The 15,806-nt window shown below is 41.2% G+C and overlaps 1 protein-coding gene across 1 annotated transcript in view; it reads right to left on the bottom strand.

The window, feature by feature from the left end:
- Positions 1–15,806, bottom strand: part of LOC141131517 (cysteine repeat modular protein 2-like) — a 209,666-nt gene that overhangs the window by 58,530 nt on the left and 135,330 nt on the right. Inside the window, exons 12-13 of the mRNA XM_073618879.1 lie at positions 11,371–11,566; positions 7,704–7,909 (exon numbers count right to left, since the gene is read on the bottom strand). Coding sequence (XP_073474980.1) covers positions 7,704–7,909; positions 11,371–11,566 — 402 coding nt within the window. The remainder of the gene's footprint in view (positions 1–7,703; positions 7,910–11,370; positions 11,567–15,806) is intronic.

Here is a 15,806-nt window from a genome sequence, read left to right as displayed (position 1 = left end):
AAATAGTTTAAATAATTGGCTAATGCCCTTATTTAATATGCTCTTAAAGCAAACCCATCTCTCCACTGTGTTCTTTGTTCCTAATATTTTATCCCAATTTATGCCTTATAGCAAGGCTTGTAGTTTAGGGAAGTTGGCTCTTTTGAAATTTAGTGCCTTTGTATTCCCTTTATGTTTCCTAATTGTGTGATTTATACTGTAACTAATTGACCTGTGATCGCTGTTACCTAAATTGCCCCGTATTTCTACATCCGTGATCAGGTCTGTATTGTTGGTAATCAGTAGATCCAGTAATGTTTTATTTCTAGTTGGAGCGTCTACCATCTGACCCATAAAATTGTCCTGCAAGACATTAAGGAACTAGCAAGCCTTAAATGAATGCGCGGTTCCCAGTCTATGTCTGGATAATTAAAATCCCCCATTATGATAACACTTCCCATCCTTGCTGCTAATCCAAATTGTGATAGGAGATCTGTTTCCACTTCCTCCCTCAGGTTAGGGGGCCTATATCATACTCCCAGTATTATTTTCCCCTTAGCTTCATCCCTTTGGAGCTCTAGCCTTAAGGATTCCACCTCCTCCCTAGCTCCCTCAGTGATGTCATCTCTCACATTCACTTGTACATTATTCTTGATATATAGGCATACCCCTACCCCTTTTTAACCCTCTCTATCCTTGCGGTAAAGGGTATACCCTTGAATGTTTGCCAGCCAATCATTAGAGCTGTTGAACCAGGTCTCTGAAATTCCCACAAAATCCAAATCCTCCTCGTACAACAGTATCTCTAGTTCACCCATCTTGTCCGCCATGCTCCTGGCATTGGTGAACATGCCACATAGTTTAGACCGGTCGCATATTGTCCTCGTTTTGGGTGTTTCGAGATTGCAACTAGGACTTGCTACTATACTTACCTTGTGTTTTTGTGTTTTGGTCAACCTACCACTAATGCCCCCAATACTACCCTCTGGAATATCTTCCACGCTGACTATCCCTACCTCTGGACCCTCCCCCCCATCGCCTAGTTTAAAAACCCCTCTAACTTTTTGGCCATCTTCATTCCCAGCAGATCTGCACCCTCCTCATTTAGGTGCAGTCCATCCCTTCTATAGTACCGGTTACCGACTGAGAAGTCGGCCCAGTCCTCCAGGAACCCAAACCCCTCCTTACTACACCAGCTCTTCAGCCACTTGTTTACTTCCCTAATCTCCCTCTGCCTTTCTGGTGTGGCTCGATGTACTGGTAGTATTCCTGAGAATACTACCTTGGAGGTCCTTTTCCTCAATTTAGCTCCTAAGTCCCTAAAATCGTTCTTTAGGACACTCCATCTGCCTTTGACTTTGTCATTGGTGCCAACGTGCACCATGACAGCTGGGTGTTTCCCAGCCCCTCCCAGTAATCTGCCCACAAGATCCGTGATGTTTCGAACCCGAGCGCCCGGTAGACAACATACTATTCGGCGCTTCAGGTCTTTGTTACAGATTGCCCTCTCTGTCCTTCTAAGAATTGAGTCCCCTACCACCAGAATCTGTCTTTCCTTTCCCTTCGCTGCCCCCCCCCACTCTCACTGGAGGAGTTCTTCCCCCGGCAGCTAGGAGAGTCCCTCAGCTCCAGCAGTGCTGGTCCCTGACTGGTTTCACCAATGTCACTCAATGGAGCGTACTTATTAGGATGCTCCAGTCCTGGATCGGCCTCCCTGGCACTTCCCCCTCTACCCCCCCTGACTGTCACCCATCTACTCTTTGCTAGTGCCTGCACCTCTCTGTCTCCACCCGCCTCTGTGCTGGCCCCTGCCGGCACCTGCCGTGTACGTTCCTGGCTCTCCTTTAGTATGGAGGGACATCTCAGTGCTGACAGTTGCTTCCCCAGATTCAGAACCTGGGCTTCCAGGGAAACAATGTGCTTACCTTTTGCACAGCGGTATTCGCCCTCGATCAGATGATCAAGGAAAGCATACATGCAGCAAGATGTACAAAGAGTCGCCTCTCCACACCCGCCAGGCATCGTACCTATTAAATTTAATGAGGATTGGGGATTATACCCTGTCCAAATTACCTAACAGCTAGCTTCCTGACACTAATACTCAAGACAATACACAGGTACACAACAAGACAATACACAGGTACTCACAGACCTACGTGCACTCGCATACAGTCGCAGACCTACGTGCACTCGCAGACCTACGTGCACTCGCAGAACAGTCGCAGAACTACGTGCACTCACAGACCTACGTGCACTCGCAGAACAGTCGCAGACCCATGTGCACCCACAGACCTACGTGTACTCGCAGACCTATATGCACTCGCAGGCCACTCGCAGACCTACGTGCACTCGCAGACCTACGTGCACTCGCAGACCACTCGCAGACCTACGTGCACTCGCAGACCTACGTGCACTCACAGGCCACTCGCAGACCTACGTGCACTCACAGGCCACTCGCAGACCTACGTGCACTCGCAGACCTACGTGCACTCGCAGGCCACTCGCAGACCTATGTGCACTCGCAGACCTACGTGCACTCGCAGGCCACTCGCAGACCTATGTGCACTCGCAGATCACTCGCAGACCTACGTGCACTCGCAGACCTACGTGCACTCGCAGGCCACTGGCAGACCTACATGCACTCGCAGACCTACGTGCACTCGCAGACCACTCGCAGACCTAGGTGTACTCGCAGACCTACATGCACTCGCAGGACACTCACAGACCTACGTGCACTCGCAGACCTACGTGCACTCGCAATACACAAGTATACAGTACACAATACACAAGTACTAACGATCCACACACACTACTCAGACAACACTCAGGTACTCACACTACACAGGTACTATGGCCCCTGTTATAACCTCCTGTTTTAAACTCTGGTTTTAACTCACCACTTAGACCAGTTCCACTAACTCTGGTTTAACTCACCACTTAGACCAGTTCCACTAACTCTGGTTTAACTCACCACTTAGACCAGTTCCACTAACTCTGGTTTTAACTCACCACTTAGACCAGTTCCACTAACTCTGGTTTTAACTCACCACTTAGACCAGTTCCACTAACTCTGGTTTTAACTCACCACTTAGACCAGTTCCACTTGGACAGAGTTCCAACAGCCTCACAAATGAGCAGGCTCAATATAAGTGCTACCCAAGGTTATATAGGCCTCAAGCACCTGTGAGCATTTAACCACTCCCCTTAATTGGGAGTCTGAAGGAACAAAAAAAAAGCTGTTTAAAATGTTCTTTTTTCTTTTTTTTTATCTTTATGTTTATCCAGCGCAAGTAGCTGTTTTAATATCTAACTGCAAAAAAGGAGTGGACCAGAAGGAATTTGTCTCATTCCATTTGTAGAATGAAGTTAGAAGTTTTAGGACACTGCTTTATATCTTAGGCTCATACTTCTTAACATAGCCATTGGCGTGCTGGCGTGAGATAACGTGTTAAAGAATATAAAACTCTCTTGTAACTTTACGTTATTCTGCATAGGGATGTAGATGATTTCATCCTTTTTTTTCTCTGAATAAAGTACAGATTTTATTGACAAAGACACTTTGCATGTAATACATGTTTTATGTTGTGATTTATATAGGGCTATATTGGCCAACATTTGCACTCATTTATCAGTCATTAAATTATTCCTTTTCACAAGCTGTGCAGGTTACCCAAACAGGAATTTCCGTTTGTTTTTAGACATTATAACAAAAGCAGAAGACAACATGCAGAGCAATAATATGCTATTGTGAGAAAACATGTAAAAAGGACATTTTTCCATGTATGACCCCTATAATTTGATATTGATAAGATATTGTGTAGGTCTTTATCTAATTCATAAGAATACGTTAAGACAATCCTATGTAACAAACACATAACAAAGTCAAGATTATCATTTGTTGACGGAGAAAAGGTTTAAAAAGTAGAGATCAATAATGAAAAAAAGTCACAGGCCCTAATGTATGGCAAGTAGTGGAATCTTCTTTATTGGCAAGACAAAAGACAAAACCAAGCAAAAGTGTTTAATTTCTCATTGTATATTTTTAAGATGTCTTGGTTGAATAGACTGCTTCTAAAATAGAGAAAGCCAATATTATGAAGAAGCGAAGGTGAAATTCATAAAACATTCTCAAGTAGTTAATCATTCCCTGTAATTTAAAACACATGGGACAGGAAAATTTACCTGTGGTGAATATTTGGCGAATGTTATATTCACAGCTTTATAAATACATCAAAGAATCTTTTAGTTTGAGACATCAAGATTGATTTAGAAAAGGCAAATAGGCTGTTCACATTGCAAGGGACTTTTCACTGTGCAAGAGAATTTGCACGTTGCTTAGTGAATGAGGTATTGAGTTCTGCTGACTTCCATTATCCAATTATGTGCAACCAGAAATACTATTTTTTTATTTATTTCTTTTTGCATATAATTGGTTATTCTTTACAAAGTGCATTTTCACCGCATTTAATAAGCTAAAATAAAATTCCCTTGTAAAGGGAAATTCCCTTACAAAGTGAACATCCTATTTATGTTTAGTAAATCAACCCATTATTGTTTTATTTCCAGGTGCTGGATTATTACCCTGTGCATCACCCAACATCTTTTGAGTTTAAGATTGCCAAAAGACACCCTGATATTCTGCCTTAAAATCTACTGATACATTTTTGAATTCATTATTTCTACAATAATTGCAAGCTGCTCAGGCCTTGAGGTAAATAAAGCCTTAGTATTGTTATACAATGTTGAAAGCCCTATTTTCTCATAAATTGTTATTTCCTCTCATAAAGTATTATTTTAACAGTATTTTGAATTGTTATTTTCCTCCCCTACGTCATGTACAGCTATTAAAACTTACAGCTATTGCCAGACTGAAGTTGGTATTATTTAAAAGGGTGATAACTTGTATGGTAATCTTTGTGAATTGACTTTTACATTGATTTTATTATAGGGCCTAATAAAAAAAAACAACATGAATTCATGAGGAATGTCATAGACACCCTTTAGAATACTGTTGGGCCGCAGCACCAAAAGTGCTTGTGCCCAATTCATGTACCTGATAGAAACTAGCACTGAGGTTGCCCATCATTGAGGTTGGGGTGTGCGTACTGGACATTCCCTCCCCAGTCACTGCATCCATCACAGTGACAGGCACAGGGCTGTAATGTGGTTGGCGAAGCTTTATGCGAAACTGAAACACTAAATCCGGCAACAGATGTTTCGAATCTTGGCCAGTTCAGCAGGGACTGGCCGAAATTCAACCATCTACGGGCAGGCTGACAACCAGCATGTCAGATATCTACCATGCAATTTTTGCCAGTGGCTATAGCCGCTAGCAATAGTCATTGTGTTCAGGAGCAGGAACAGCTCCCGGAAACTCCCCCTCTCCGGGAGAACGGAATAGCTCCGCAGGAGGGGTTCCCACATCAACACTGACATCTGTGGACTGTGTAATGCCCCTTTAGGTCTGTCTTGTTGATTGACAGTATATCGTAGCCACTTCCGGACCGCCCACCGTGTGTATACGTTGGTACTTTGACAGTTAATACCGGGGTTATGGCAGCAGATAGTTGCCATAACCCCAGTATATTTTTAAACAGCGGGTGGTACGCTTTAACATTAAAGTGGTCCCCGCAGCAGATTCACCACAGGATCACTTTTATGGGCGGCGGAAGGGGTGCCCCCCCTCCTGCCGCTTCCCAATCATTTACGCTGCTTACCAGAGCCAACAATAGCTGCGGAAACGATCCAATTACCTGCTGGGAAGGACATCAAGTGAGGGCAAGGTAGCCCCCACTCAACTCTATGCCCTTGGAGGACCAGAGCGACATCAAACATCACTTCCGCCCTCTAGCCTTAAAGGGACAGTTTAAAAATAAAAAGTAAAATAAATAAGAAAAACATTTTTTTAAAGCGCCCTGTCTCTCCGAAACGCATACGCAAGTTTCACCCACATATGTAAACGGTGTTCAAACCACACGTGTGAGGTATCGACACAATCGTTAGAGCAAGAGCAATAATTCTAGTCCAAGATCTCTTCTGTAACTCTAAACTGGTAACCTGTAGACATTTTTATAGCATTTCCTATGGAGATTTTTAAGTACCAAAGTTTGTCGCCATTCCATGAGAGCGTGCAATTTTAAAGCATGACATTTTAGGTATCAATTTACTTAGTGTAACATTATCTTTCACCTTATAGAAAAACATTGGGCTAACTTTACTGTGTTCTAATTTTTGAATTAAAAAAGTGTATTTTTTCCAAAAAAAATGTGTTTGTAAGACTGCTGCGCAAATACGGTGTGACATAAAGTATTGCAACGATCTCCATTTTATCCTCTGGGGTCTCTGCTAAAAAATATATAAAATGTTTGGGGGTTCTAAGTAATTTTCTAGAAAAAAATACTGATTTTAACTTCTAAACCACAAGTGTCAGAAATAGGCTTGGTAGTCAGTGGATCTATACCTTTTATTCAGTCCTATAGCAGCTTTTGAATACACACACTGCCATCTGCTGTCAATCAAAAGTGAGGCAAACCTGATGAGAAACTAGTCTCTCAGTTACCCTTAAAGCTCCACTTATGCAATGCATATGGCTGTACTTCTGTGGATTACAGGAGTGCAGTTTGTACTGGTATTGAGGAAATAACAGCAAAATATAATAAAAACAGCTTTGTAAATTCAGCCCAGTGTTTATTCTCCTTCATTTGTTAAACGATTTCTTTGCATTACAATCACACGCTGGTTGTAGCAGAATCCATCCGTACTGCTTAAAAGTACTGCCCATAGTGATCCTTGTACATTGATGGTGATTTCATTGTCCTCTGCAGTATTGTTTTGCCATGTTGGCATGCCATCTAAAGCTGCCCATAAATGGCTATATAAAAGCAAGTCATTCTCTCAAGTATAGTTTGCAATTATCTGACCGTTTTTGATGTTCTGTAGCAGGCATGTCAAACTTAGATGAAACAATGGTCTGAATTGAGGGGACTAAATCTTCAAGGGAGTCACATTATGTCTACTAAAGGCCACGTCTACTTAATTACAGAAAAAGATTGTGGCACTTTAGAACCTAATAAATATTGTAAATTGCATTTCTTTTACTATAATGTTAAGAGGGAGAGGGGCAATAAAACATTTTAATGCCAAAAAAGGAGCTATAAAACATTTCCTGAAGTATTTTATGTAAGGAAGTGTGTGTGTGTGTGTGTGTGTGGGGGGGCGCTACTTGTCAAAAGACCTTAAGCAAACACGAAAAATACTGAAACTCAACTCAAACTCAAACTGAAAAATAAGATATATAATATATACAGTGTGGGTAGCACTTTTGCCTAGCAGTAAAAAGGGTCGCTGGTTCGAATCCCAACCACAACACTACCTGGCTGGAGTTTGCATGTTCTCCCTGTGCCTGCGTGGGTTTCCTCCGGGTACTCCGGTTTCCTCCCACACTCCAAAGACATGCTGGTAGGTTAATTGGCTTCTGTCTAAATTGGCCCTACTATATGCATGTGAGTTAGGGATCTTAGATTGTAAGCTCCTTGAGGGTAGGGACTGATGTGAATGTACAATGTATATGTAAAGCGCTGCATAAATTGACGGCGCTATATAAGTACCTTAAATAAATAAAATAAATAAATATATTACTGTAGCAATAATAAAAGATTGTATTTGTCAATGTATATGTCAATGTTTGGCTTGAGTTAGAAGCCTTCAGTCGTCAGCTGACTTACCATTACACATTCTACAGCTTGGGTGACACTTCCTGCACTTCTTTCCATGCAAGTAAAACCTTTCGGGACAGTGACTGACACAATGAGTGGTTCCCTCCACCTGCAAAGTGTTTGAAGGGCATTCTAGACAGGATTCCAGGCCAGGTCCAGCACACAACTCACAATGAGGATCACACTTCTCACATTGCCTGTTGCTTTTGAAATATCTTATACAAAAAAAGAAAAATTATAAAAAATTTTGACCATTAAATGAGAATTATATCCTAGATTGTTTTATTGTGCATAGCATGTTATCAGACTGTACAGAAATATCCCTCATGTCCTGTGATTGGTATCAATTGATTAAATTCTAACGTCTGATATCTTTAGTATTCACCTGTCTATTTTACCTGTTCTCAGCTGTATTTTTTCAAACAATTTAAAGTATGCGCTCAGACAATGAACATTAAAGTGTTTTCCTCTTCTTAACAAGTAGGAAATAAGCTTTAAAACAAGCCCTCACACATAACCCGCGCATGGAAATCGCTTGTAATCAACGTTACCTTGGTGAAACACAAGGTGTCCTGGATTATGATCAACGAAAAACTGGCCAGTATAAGACAAGATAGGCAAGCTAGGTTTGAGAGGGTCTGGAAACCCTGGATTGCTTATCTCCAAGCTCCCTAAAAGCTGGGTTGTTTGCGATGAGAAACCAGGACCCAGGGGACCCATTTCACTCTGTTCTAATCTATCCAATTCCTCATTTCTCCCCCTTTTTTTTTGTTTCGGTTTTTATTTTGGTTTTTGTTAATGATTATGCTTTTGGTTTTTCCGCTCCATCATTTTTTAGAATATGGTTTGGCTACACCATAATGATAGAGGGAGGGGGAGGGGGGACTTTTTGGTTTTGAGGGATGTTATCAGGAGACAAGGAAGCCTCTCTGGCCATAATATAACCTTTCTTAATGGGTTTTGTTATTACATATGTGATAAGAGCCAATGAGCACGATGTATATTGCATTCCTGTTTCAACAATCTTCTGATGAATATCTGGGCATAATGTTCTGTATGCTGTTTTAAAAAAGTAATAAAAACTATTGGAATAAAAAAAAAAAAACAAGCCCTCGCAGACCCCTGTAGCTGTTTGAATTATGAAGTAGTTCCTTGACAAAGTTCCTAAAAAAAAAAATCATGAACTCTAATGCCTCTAATGCCTTTAATGCCTCGTACACATGTTGCGAATATCGTACGACCGATCGTACGACCGTTCTCGCTTAATAGTCGCAAGTAGAAATTGAATAGCTAAATAAAGTCACGAAAATTCTCGTACGACAGACTAAAAAATCGGAAGTGATGTCATGTGTTGTAATGTATTTGTATTGTATTTTCGGACGACAACTATACTGACTAAACGAAAATTGTACGATCTGGAATCGTACGAGGAAAATTTTTGTGTATGTCCGATCGAATAATATCGGATGAACGGTCGTGATCGGCTGTTGAAAGTAGTGTACACACGATCCGAATATCGTACGATCCTTCCTCGGACGACTGTTTTCATACGATATTCGGATCGTGTGTACGGGCCATAAGGCTCCATTCACATCTGCGTGTTCCGTGAATGCACACGTTTTCGCGCATGTTCACTGAACACACAAAAATGCACACCGTGCTTACAATACCATTCATTGGTAATGGCACCCCAAACATGATGAACAGATGCGCAATTTTGTGGGCAGTAAAATGAGCAACAAATATGTAAAAACACGTGGTAAAAAGGAGAAAGGTGTGGGAGCTTCTTTGGCGCGTTTGTTATGCATAGGGCAGCCCATCACAAAAAAAAAAAAAAAATGGGTGATTCTGCCACTAGTCCTCAGCAGCAGGATCACTAAAAGGTCTGAGCGCTGCTGAATCTCAATAGTTGGCAAATGGAGCAGCATCATGTTTGCTACAGAGGAGTGATCATACAGACAAAAAAGCAGCGTTTTGCGATCCTGCATCTGCTGATTTTGACAAGAAGTCATTGGCATAATCATTAAAGACAGAGTCGCCCATGCGTCATCAGCCAAAAAGGGAAAGCTAACATTTCAGTGCTTCTCTTATGGACATTGAAGATGAATTTCTCTACAATGGTTATAGCTGTATAGGTGAATGAGGGCTTGTTTTGAAATGCTCTTACATGCAAATATTGAGTGTGCATAGTCTGGGCACAAGTATAGAAATAAGTACAATATCCTATTTATAAAATATCAGTTCAGTATGAAACATTCTCTGCTAAAGTGAAGCATTCACATTTTAATTTTATATCATATAACAAATCCCATGAAGTGTACAAATTTCTACATTAGACACTTGAGGTAGAGAATTTTGAAGAGCTTCGTAGCAAAAAGATTTTTTTCTTTATCCAAGTGTTGTATTTTATTACAGTCTGATATCATTATGTATGCTGTAATGAGATCATTTTGGAGGAGGAAATAGTTTTGAGGAAGGGAGATGTGAGCTTCTCATATTCTATATGGATTAGCTGGAAATATACTGCACGCTATAAATGAGATGCTGAAAACTTTACAGCTTTTCCCTAATGCTTTCATGTTTCTTCATTTTCCTTTTTTTCCCTGCTGTCACTCGAGGGGAAGTTGAATGTATTTCAGAACGCAGGCTGTAACCTGTGAAATATTAGAACAGTAACTCTGTAGTTTCTTCTGCATGTTCATTGATTGGGCCTGAAATTTAAAATGACTCAGTATTACACTGAGGCATCAACTAGTACAGTAGCTGGAACTCTGTTATCTAGCTTTTTTCAGCCCCAAATAGCATCCTATTCAATGTGATTATGTTTATTTCTCAGATCATGCATACATCCTAGCCAGAAATATATATAGATAGATAGATAGATAGATAGATAGATAGATAGATAGATAGATAGATAGATAGATAGATAGATAGATAGATAGATAGATAGATAGATAGATAGATAGATAGATAGATAGATAGATAGATGCGAGAATGTGTCCCCGATTTTCTTTTCAATTTTATTAAGGGTTCCCTGGCCCCAGGGACTGTAAAGTAACCAATTTTAGCAAAAAATGTATGTGATTTGCCTGAAGCAGGAGAAGGCAGTAGAGAGATGTGTCTGCCCCCGGCTGTGTCTGGGGTTATTGATTATGTCACCTAATGATATTACATAGTCTTCCCAGTCCCTTTCCTCACGGCTAGTACAGTTTTTGCTGCAGGAGGTAGGAAAATTGATTATTTGCCACCTTGCCCTTACTTGTAACAATGACCTGCAGTGCACACCTGCGCCTGCACCCTTGACCCAAAGCAAAGGACCCTTTTGAACCCCTCCCACTGTTAGCACAAATTGGCCACATCCAACATGGTGGGCTTTGCATGCAGTTATTATCCCCACCCCCTGTAAAAGTGGGCATGGTCAGTATGGTGTCCCCAGATTTCATTTAGAAAATCTGGTCACCTTAAATAGATAGACTTGCAGACAGTGATATACATATACAAGCAAACCATAGGTGGTCTTAAGATAAGGAAGATTATTAAGATAAGGAAGATTAAGTAAAATTATACAGCTATATAGTTACAGTTGGGTGCTATTGGGGAAATATTATATATAGGTATTTAAGTAAATTAAACTAGAAGCACAACAATATACAAGGTATCAGAAGGATATATTTACCCAGGGGGGCAATGTAGAATACACAGGTGAAGGAGTTTATAGTATCCAGGTGCACACATGTCACAGTCTTTAGCTGAACCTCCATTGCATGTTGTGCATACTTGGTGGCAGTCTGAACAAAATCCAAGTGTCATCCCATCTGCCTCCTCAGTGGTGTTGTATGTTCCACTGGGACACTGCTTTACACATGTTCTTTCTGTAAAGTCATACAAAGATGTGAGTTATAGGCAAATATCTAAAGCAGAACTACATTTTCATTTTGCATAGAGTAGGGATAGGGAATAGCTTTATTTTTTGCCATCTGCGTCATATTGAAAGGGGCCTTAGACAACTGTCATGGAAACATGTCACCATTAAAAGAGTTCCCCTCTATTCCTGTTCTGCTGGCAAAAAACGTTACATTTACCCTCACTTTCATTTCTGGTGACAATAGTAATCAGGACAATTAGAGACAGTGTATCTCCTTAAAGCAGAGCTTCACCCAAAAGTGGGAGTTCCGCTTTAAGCATTCCTACCCCCTCCTACTTCACATTTGGCATGTCATTTGTTTGAGGGGGGAGCAGGTACCTAGTTTTGACAGGTACCTGATCCCACTTCTGCTTGGGCCGCCTAGATGACTCAAGCGGAAGTTCTCCTCACCCCCTCCCTCCCTGCAATCTTCTGGGACTCGTCACAGTTCCCAGAAGATTGCCCAGCCATTGAGAAGGCACAGCACGACTCGCGCATGCACAATACACACCCGGCTGTGAAGGCACAAGCTGTCACAGCCGGGTGCCCACACTTGTAATGCCGGCACCAGGGAGAGAAGCAAGGATTCAGGTGGCCGCATCGCTGGATCGTGGGACAGGTGAGTGTGTGTTTATTAAAAGTCAGCAGTTACACTTTTTGTACCTGCTGACTTTTAACCACTTGCCAACCAGCCGCCATCATTATACTGCGGCAGGTTGGCTCATTCCCACGAATCGCCGTAGCTGTACGTCTGCCCTTTAAACAGATATAGCAGGCACGCACGAGCACCCGCTGGTGCTCGTCCGCCAGCCACCCGTGATCGCTCCACAGAGAGGCAGAACGGGGATCTGTCAATGTAAACAAACAGATCCCCGTTCTGTCAGGGGAGTAGAGAGTGATTGCCTGTTCCTAGTGATTAGGAACAGCAATCTCTCTCCTCCTCCAGTCAGTATACTGCCCACATAGTTAGAAACACCTCCCAGGGAACACATTTAACCCCTTGATCACCACTAGTGTTAACCCCTTCCCTGTCAGTGACATTTATACAGTAATCAGTGAATTTTTATAGCACTGATCGCTGTATAAATGTCAATGGTCCCAAAAAAGTGTCAAAAGTGTCTGATCTGTCAACCGCAATGTTGCAGTCCTGCAAAAAATCGCTTTTGCGCAAACTGGTCATTATACACTTATTGCGATTTTTTTTTTTTTTTTACCAAAAATATGTAGAAGAATACATATTGGCCTAAACTGATGAAGAAATTTGGGGTTTTTTTGGATATTTATTATAGCAAAAAGTAAAAAATAATGTTTTTTTTTTCAAATTGTCTGTCTTTTTTTGTTTATAGCGCAAAAAATAAAAACCGCAGAGATAATCAAATACCACCAAAAGAAAGCTCTATTTGTGGGAAAAAAAAGGACATACATTTTGTTTGGGTACATCGTCGCACAACTGCGCAATTGTCAGTTAAAGCGACGCAGTGCTGTATCGCAAAAAATGGCCTGGTCATTAAAGGGGCAAAATCTTCTGGTCCTTAAGTGGTTAATAAACACAAAACAACATCTGAAACTCCGCTTTAATGGGAACACATTACTACTCTACCCGAGTCTTTAAAAATGTTTTGCATTTGGTCATACCTTAAACATACATGTAATGTAAATTAAATTGTATATTTTTTTATAACATCCTTTATTTACCCACTGATCATGATATGACATACAAACAAATTCAGCAGATGCATAAGGAACAACACAACTCCAGTTTAAGAGACCTAGTACATAGAAAGTACATGCAGACACCTGCCTGACTACCAACATTGCTTGACAAGAACACCTTCTGGCAGAATTACCTAATGCCGCGTACACATGACCGGTTTTCCCGTCGGAATGAACTCTGGAGTTTTTTTCTACAGAGTTCCGTCAGAGTTCCGCTGAAACGGACTTGCCTACACACAATCGCACCAAAGTCCGATCATTTAGAACATGATGACGTACGACGGGACTAGAAAAAGGAAGTTCAATAGCTAGTAGCCAATAGCTGCCCTTGCGTCGTTTTTGGTCCGTCAGAATAGCATACAGACGAACGCTTTTCCCGACAGGAATTGATTCCGTCGGAAAGATTTAAAACATGTTCTATTTCTAGGTCCGTCAGAATTTTGAAAGTAAAAGTCCCATGAAGCACACACACGATTGGAATGTCCGATGGAATGATTCCGTCTGACCTTTTCTGCATGAAAGTCCGGTCGTGTGTACGTGGTATTTGTCATTGATCTGACTCACTGGTTAGCCTCACTCTGCTGCACTTAAGGTTCCTAAGAGCACAGTGGCCTCCATAATCATTAAATGGAAGACGTTTGGGATGACCAGAACCCTTCCTAGAGCTGGCCGTCCGGCCAAACTGAGCTATCGGGGGAGAAGAGCCTTGGTGAGAGAGATAAAGAAGAACCCAAAGATCACTGTGGCTGAGCTCCAGAGATGCATTCGGGAGATGGGAGAAAGTTGTAGAAAGTCAACCATCACTGCAGCCCTCCACCAGTCGGGACTTTATGGCAGAGTGGCCCGACGGAAGCCTCTCCTCAGTGCAAGACACATGAAAGCCCGCATTGAGTTTGCTCAAAAACACCTGAAGGACTCCAAGATGGTGAGAAATAAGATTCTTTGGTCTGATAAGACCAAGATAGAACTTTTTGGCCTTAATTCTAAAGCGGTATGTGTGGAGAAAACCAGGCACTGCTCATCACCTGTCCAATACAGTCCCAACAGTGAAGCATGGTGGTGGCAGCATCATGCTGTGGGGGGGTTTTTCAGCTGCAGGGACAGGACGACTGGTTGCAATCAAGGGAAAGATGAATGCGGCCAAGTACAGGGATATCCTGGACGAAAACTTTCTCCAGAGTGCTCAGGACCTCAGACTGGGCCGAAGGTTTAGCTTCCAACAAGACAATGACCCTAAGCACACAGCTAAAATAACGAAGGAGTGGCTTCACAACAACTCCCTGACTGTTCTTGAATGGCCCAGCCAGAGCCCTGACTTAAACTCAGCTGAGCATCTCTGGAGAGACCTAAAAATACCATCCAACCTGACAGAACTGGAGAGGATCTGCAAGGAGGAATGGCAGAGAATCCCCAAATCCAGGTGTGAAAAACTTGTTGCATCTTTCCCAAAAAGACTCATGGCTGTATTAGATCAAAAGGGTGCTTCTGCTAAATACTGAGAAAAAGGGTCTGAATACTTAGGACCATGTGATATTTCATTTTTTTTTTTTTTTTTTTTAGTAAATCTGCAATAATGGCAACAATTCTGTGTTTTTCTGTCAATATGGGGTGCTGTGTGCACATTAATGAGGAAAAAAAAATAACTTAAATGATTTTAGCAAATGGCTGCAATATAACAAAGAGTGAAAAATGTAAGGGGGTCTGAATACTTTCCATCCCCACTGTATATGTGTGGGCCTGTTGTGCACCATTAATAATGAGTGCCATTTTAATCCAGATAACATTTGGTCATTCAAATTTGCTGATTTTCTGGCAAATTGGAAACTGATTTGCTATTTTGATAATATTGGTCAACATTATCTATAGCCGATGCTTAAAATTGCTCTAATTCACTACAAAATAACCTTTAGACATCTTTTTTTATGTATGTGAAATAAAAGCTGTCTTTGTTGAATCAAAACAAATGCTCCTTTTCATTATTCTAGTAATAAATAGGAAATATGACTACAGTTGCATTGATGTGAACAGACACCAACTGAAAAAAAATTCCATAGCCATGCAATTCTGTGCAACTCAAGTTGCATGTAAAATCGCACTAGTGTGAATGGAGCTGCATGGTACAATGTACATATGCATGTTTACCATCAGTCGTATTGCATTAACATAAACAGCCAGTAGGCTACACTGTTGAATGTACAGTACATATGCTTGATAAAGGTATTGAATGATATGGATAAGGATCAGTAACAATGCAAAGAATATTCTGTTACATATACACAATACTCAGCATGTATGCATTTAATATTGCAAAATTTAATACTAGAAGATGTTTAACAAAGGTCTTTATAGTGAGGATATAATAGAGACCCATCTAATCATATAATAACAAGGGGAAGCGCATCCCATAATGCATAGAAACATATTATATTAGAATCATTAGACTTTTTAGCCACCCCAGAGAATTAAGTATTAAAAACAAGTATTTTTATTAACAA

The sequence above is a fragment of the Aquarana catesbeiana genome, linkage group LG03 (assembly GCF_042186555.1).
Source record: "Aquarana catesbeiana isolate 2022-GZ linkage group LG03, ASM4218655v1, whole genome shotgun sequence".
Lineage (NCBI taxonomy): Eukaryota > Metazoa > Chordata > Amphibia > Anura > Ranidae > Aquarana > Aquarana catesbeiana.
Note: the sequence above shows the minus strand (reverse complement) of the source record. Positions and strands in the feature narration are given on the sequence as shown.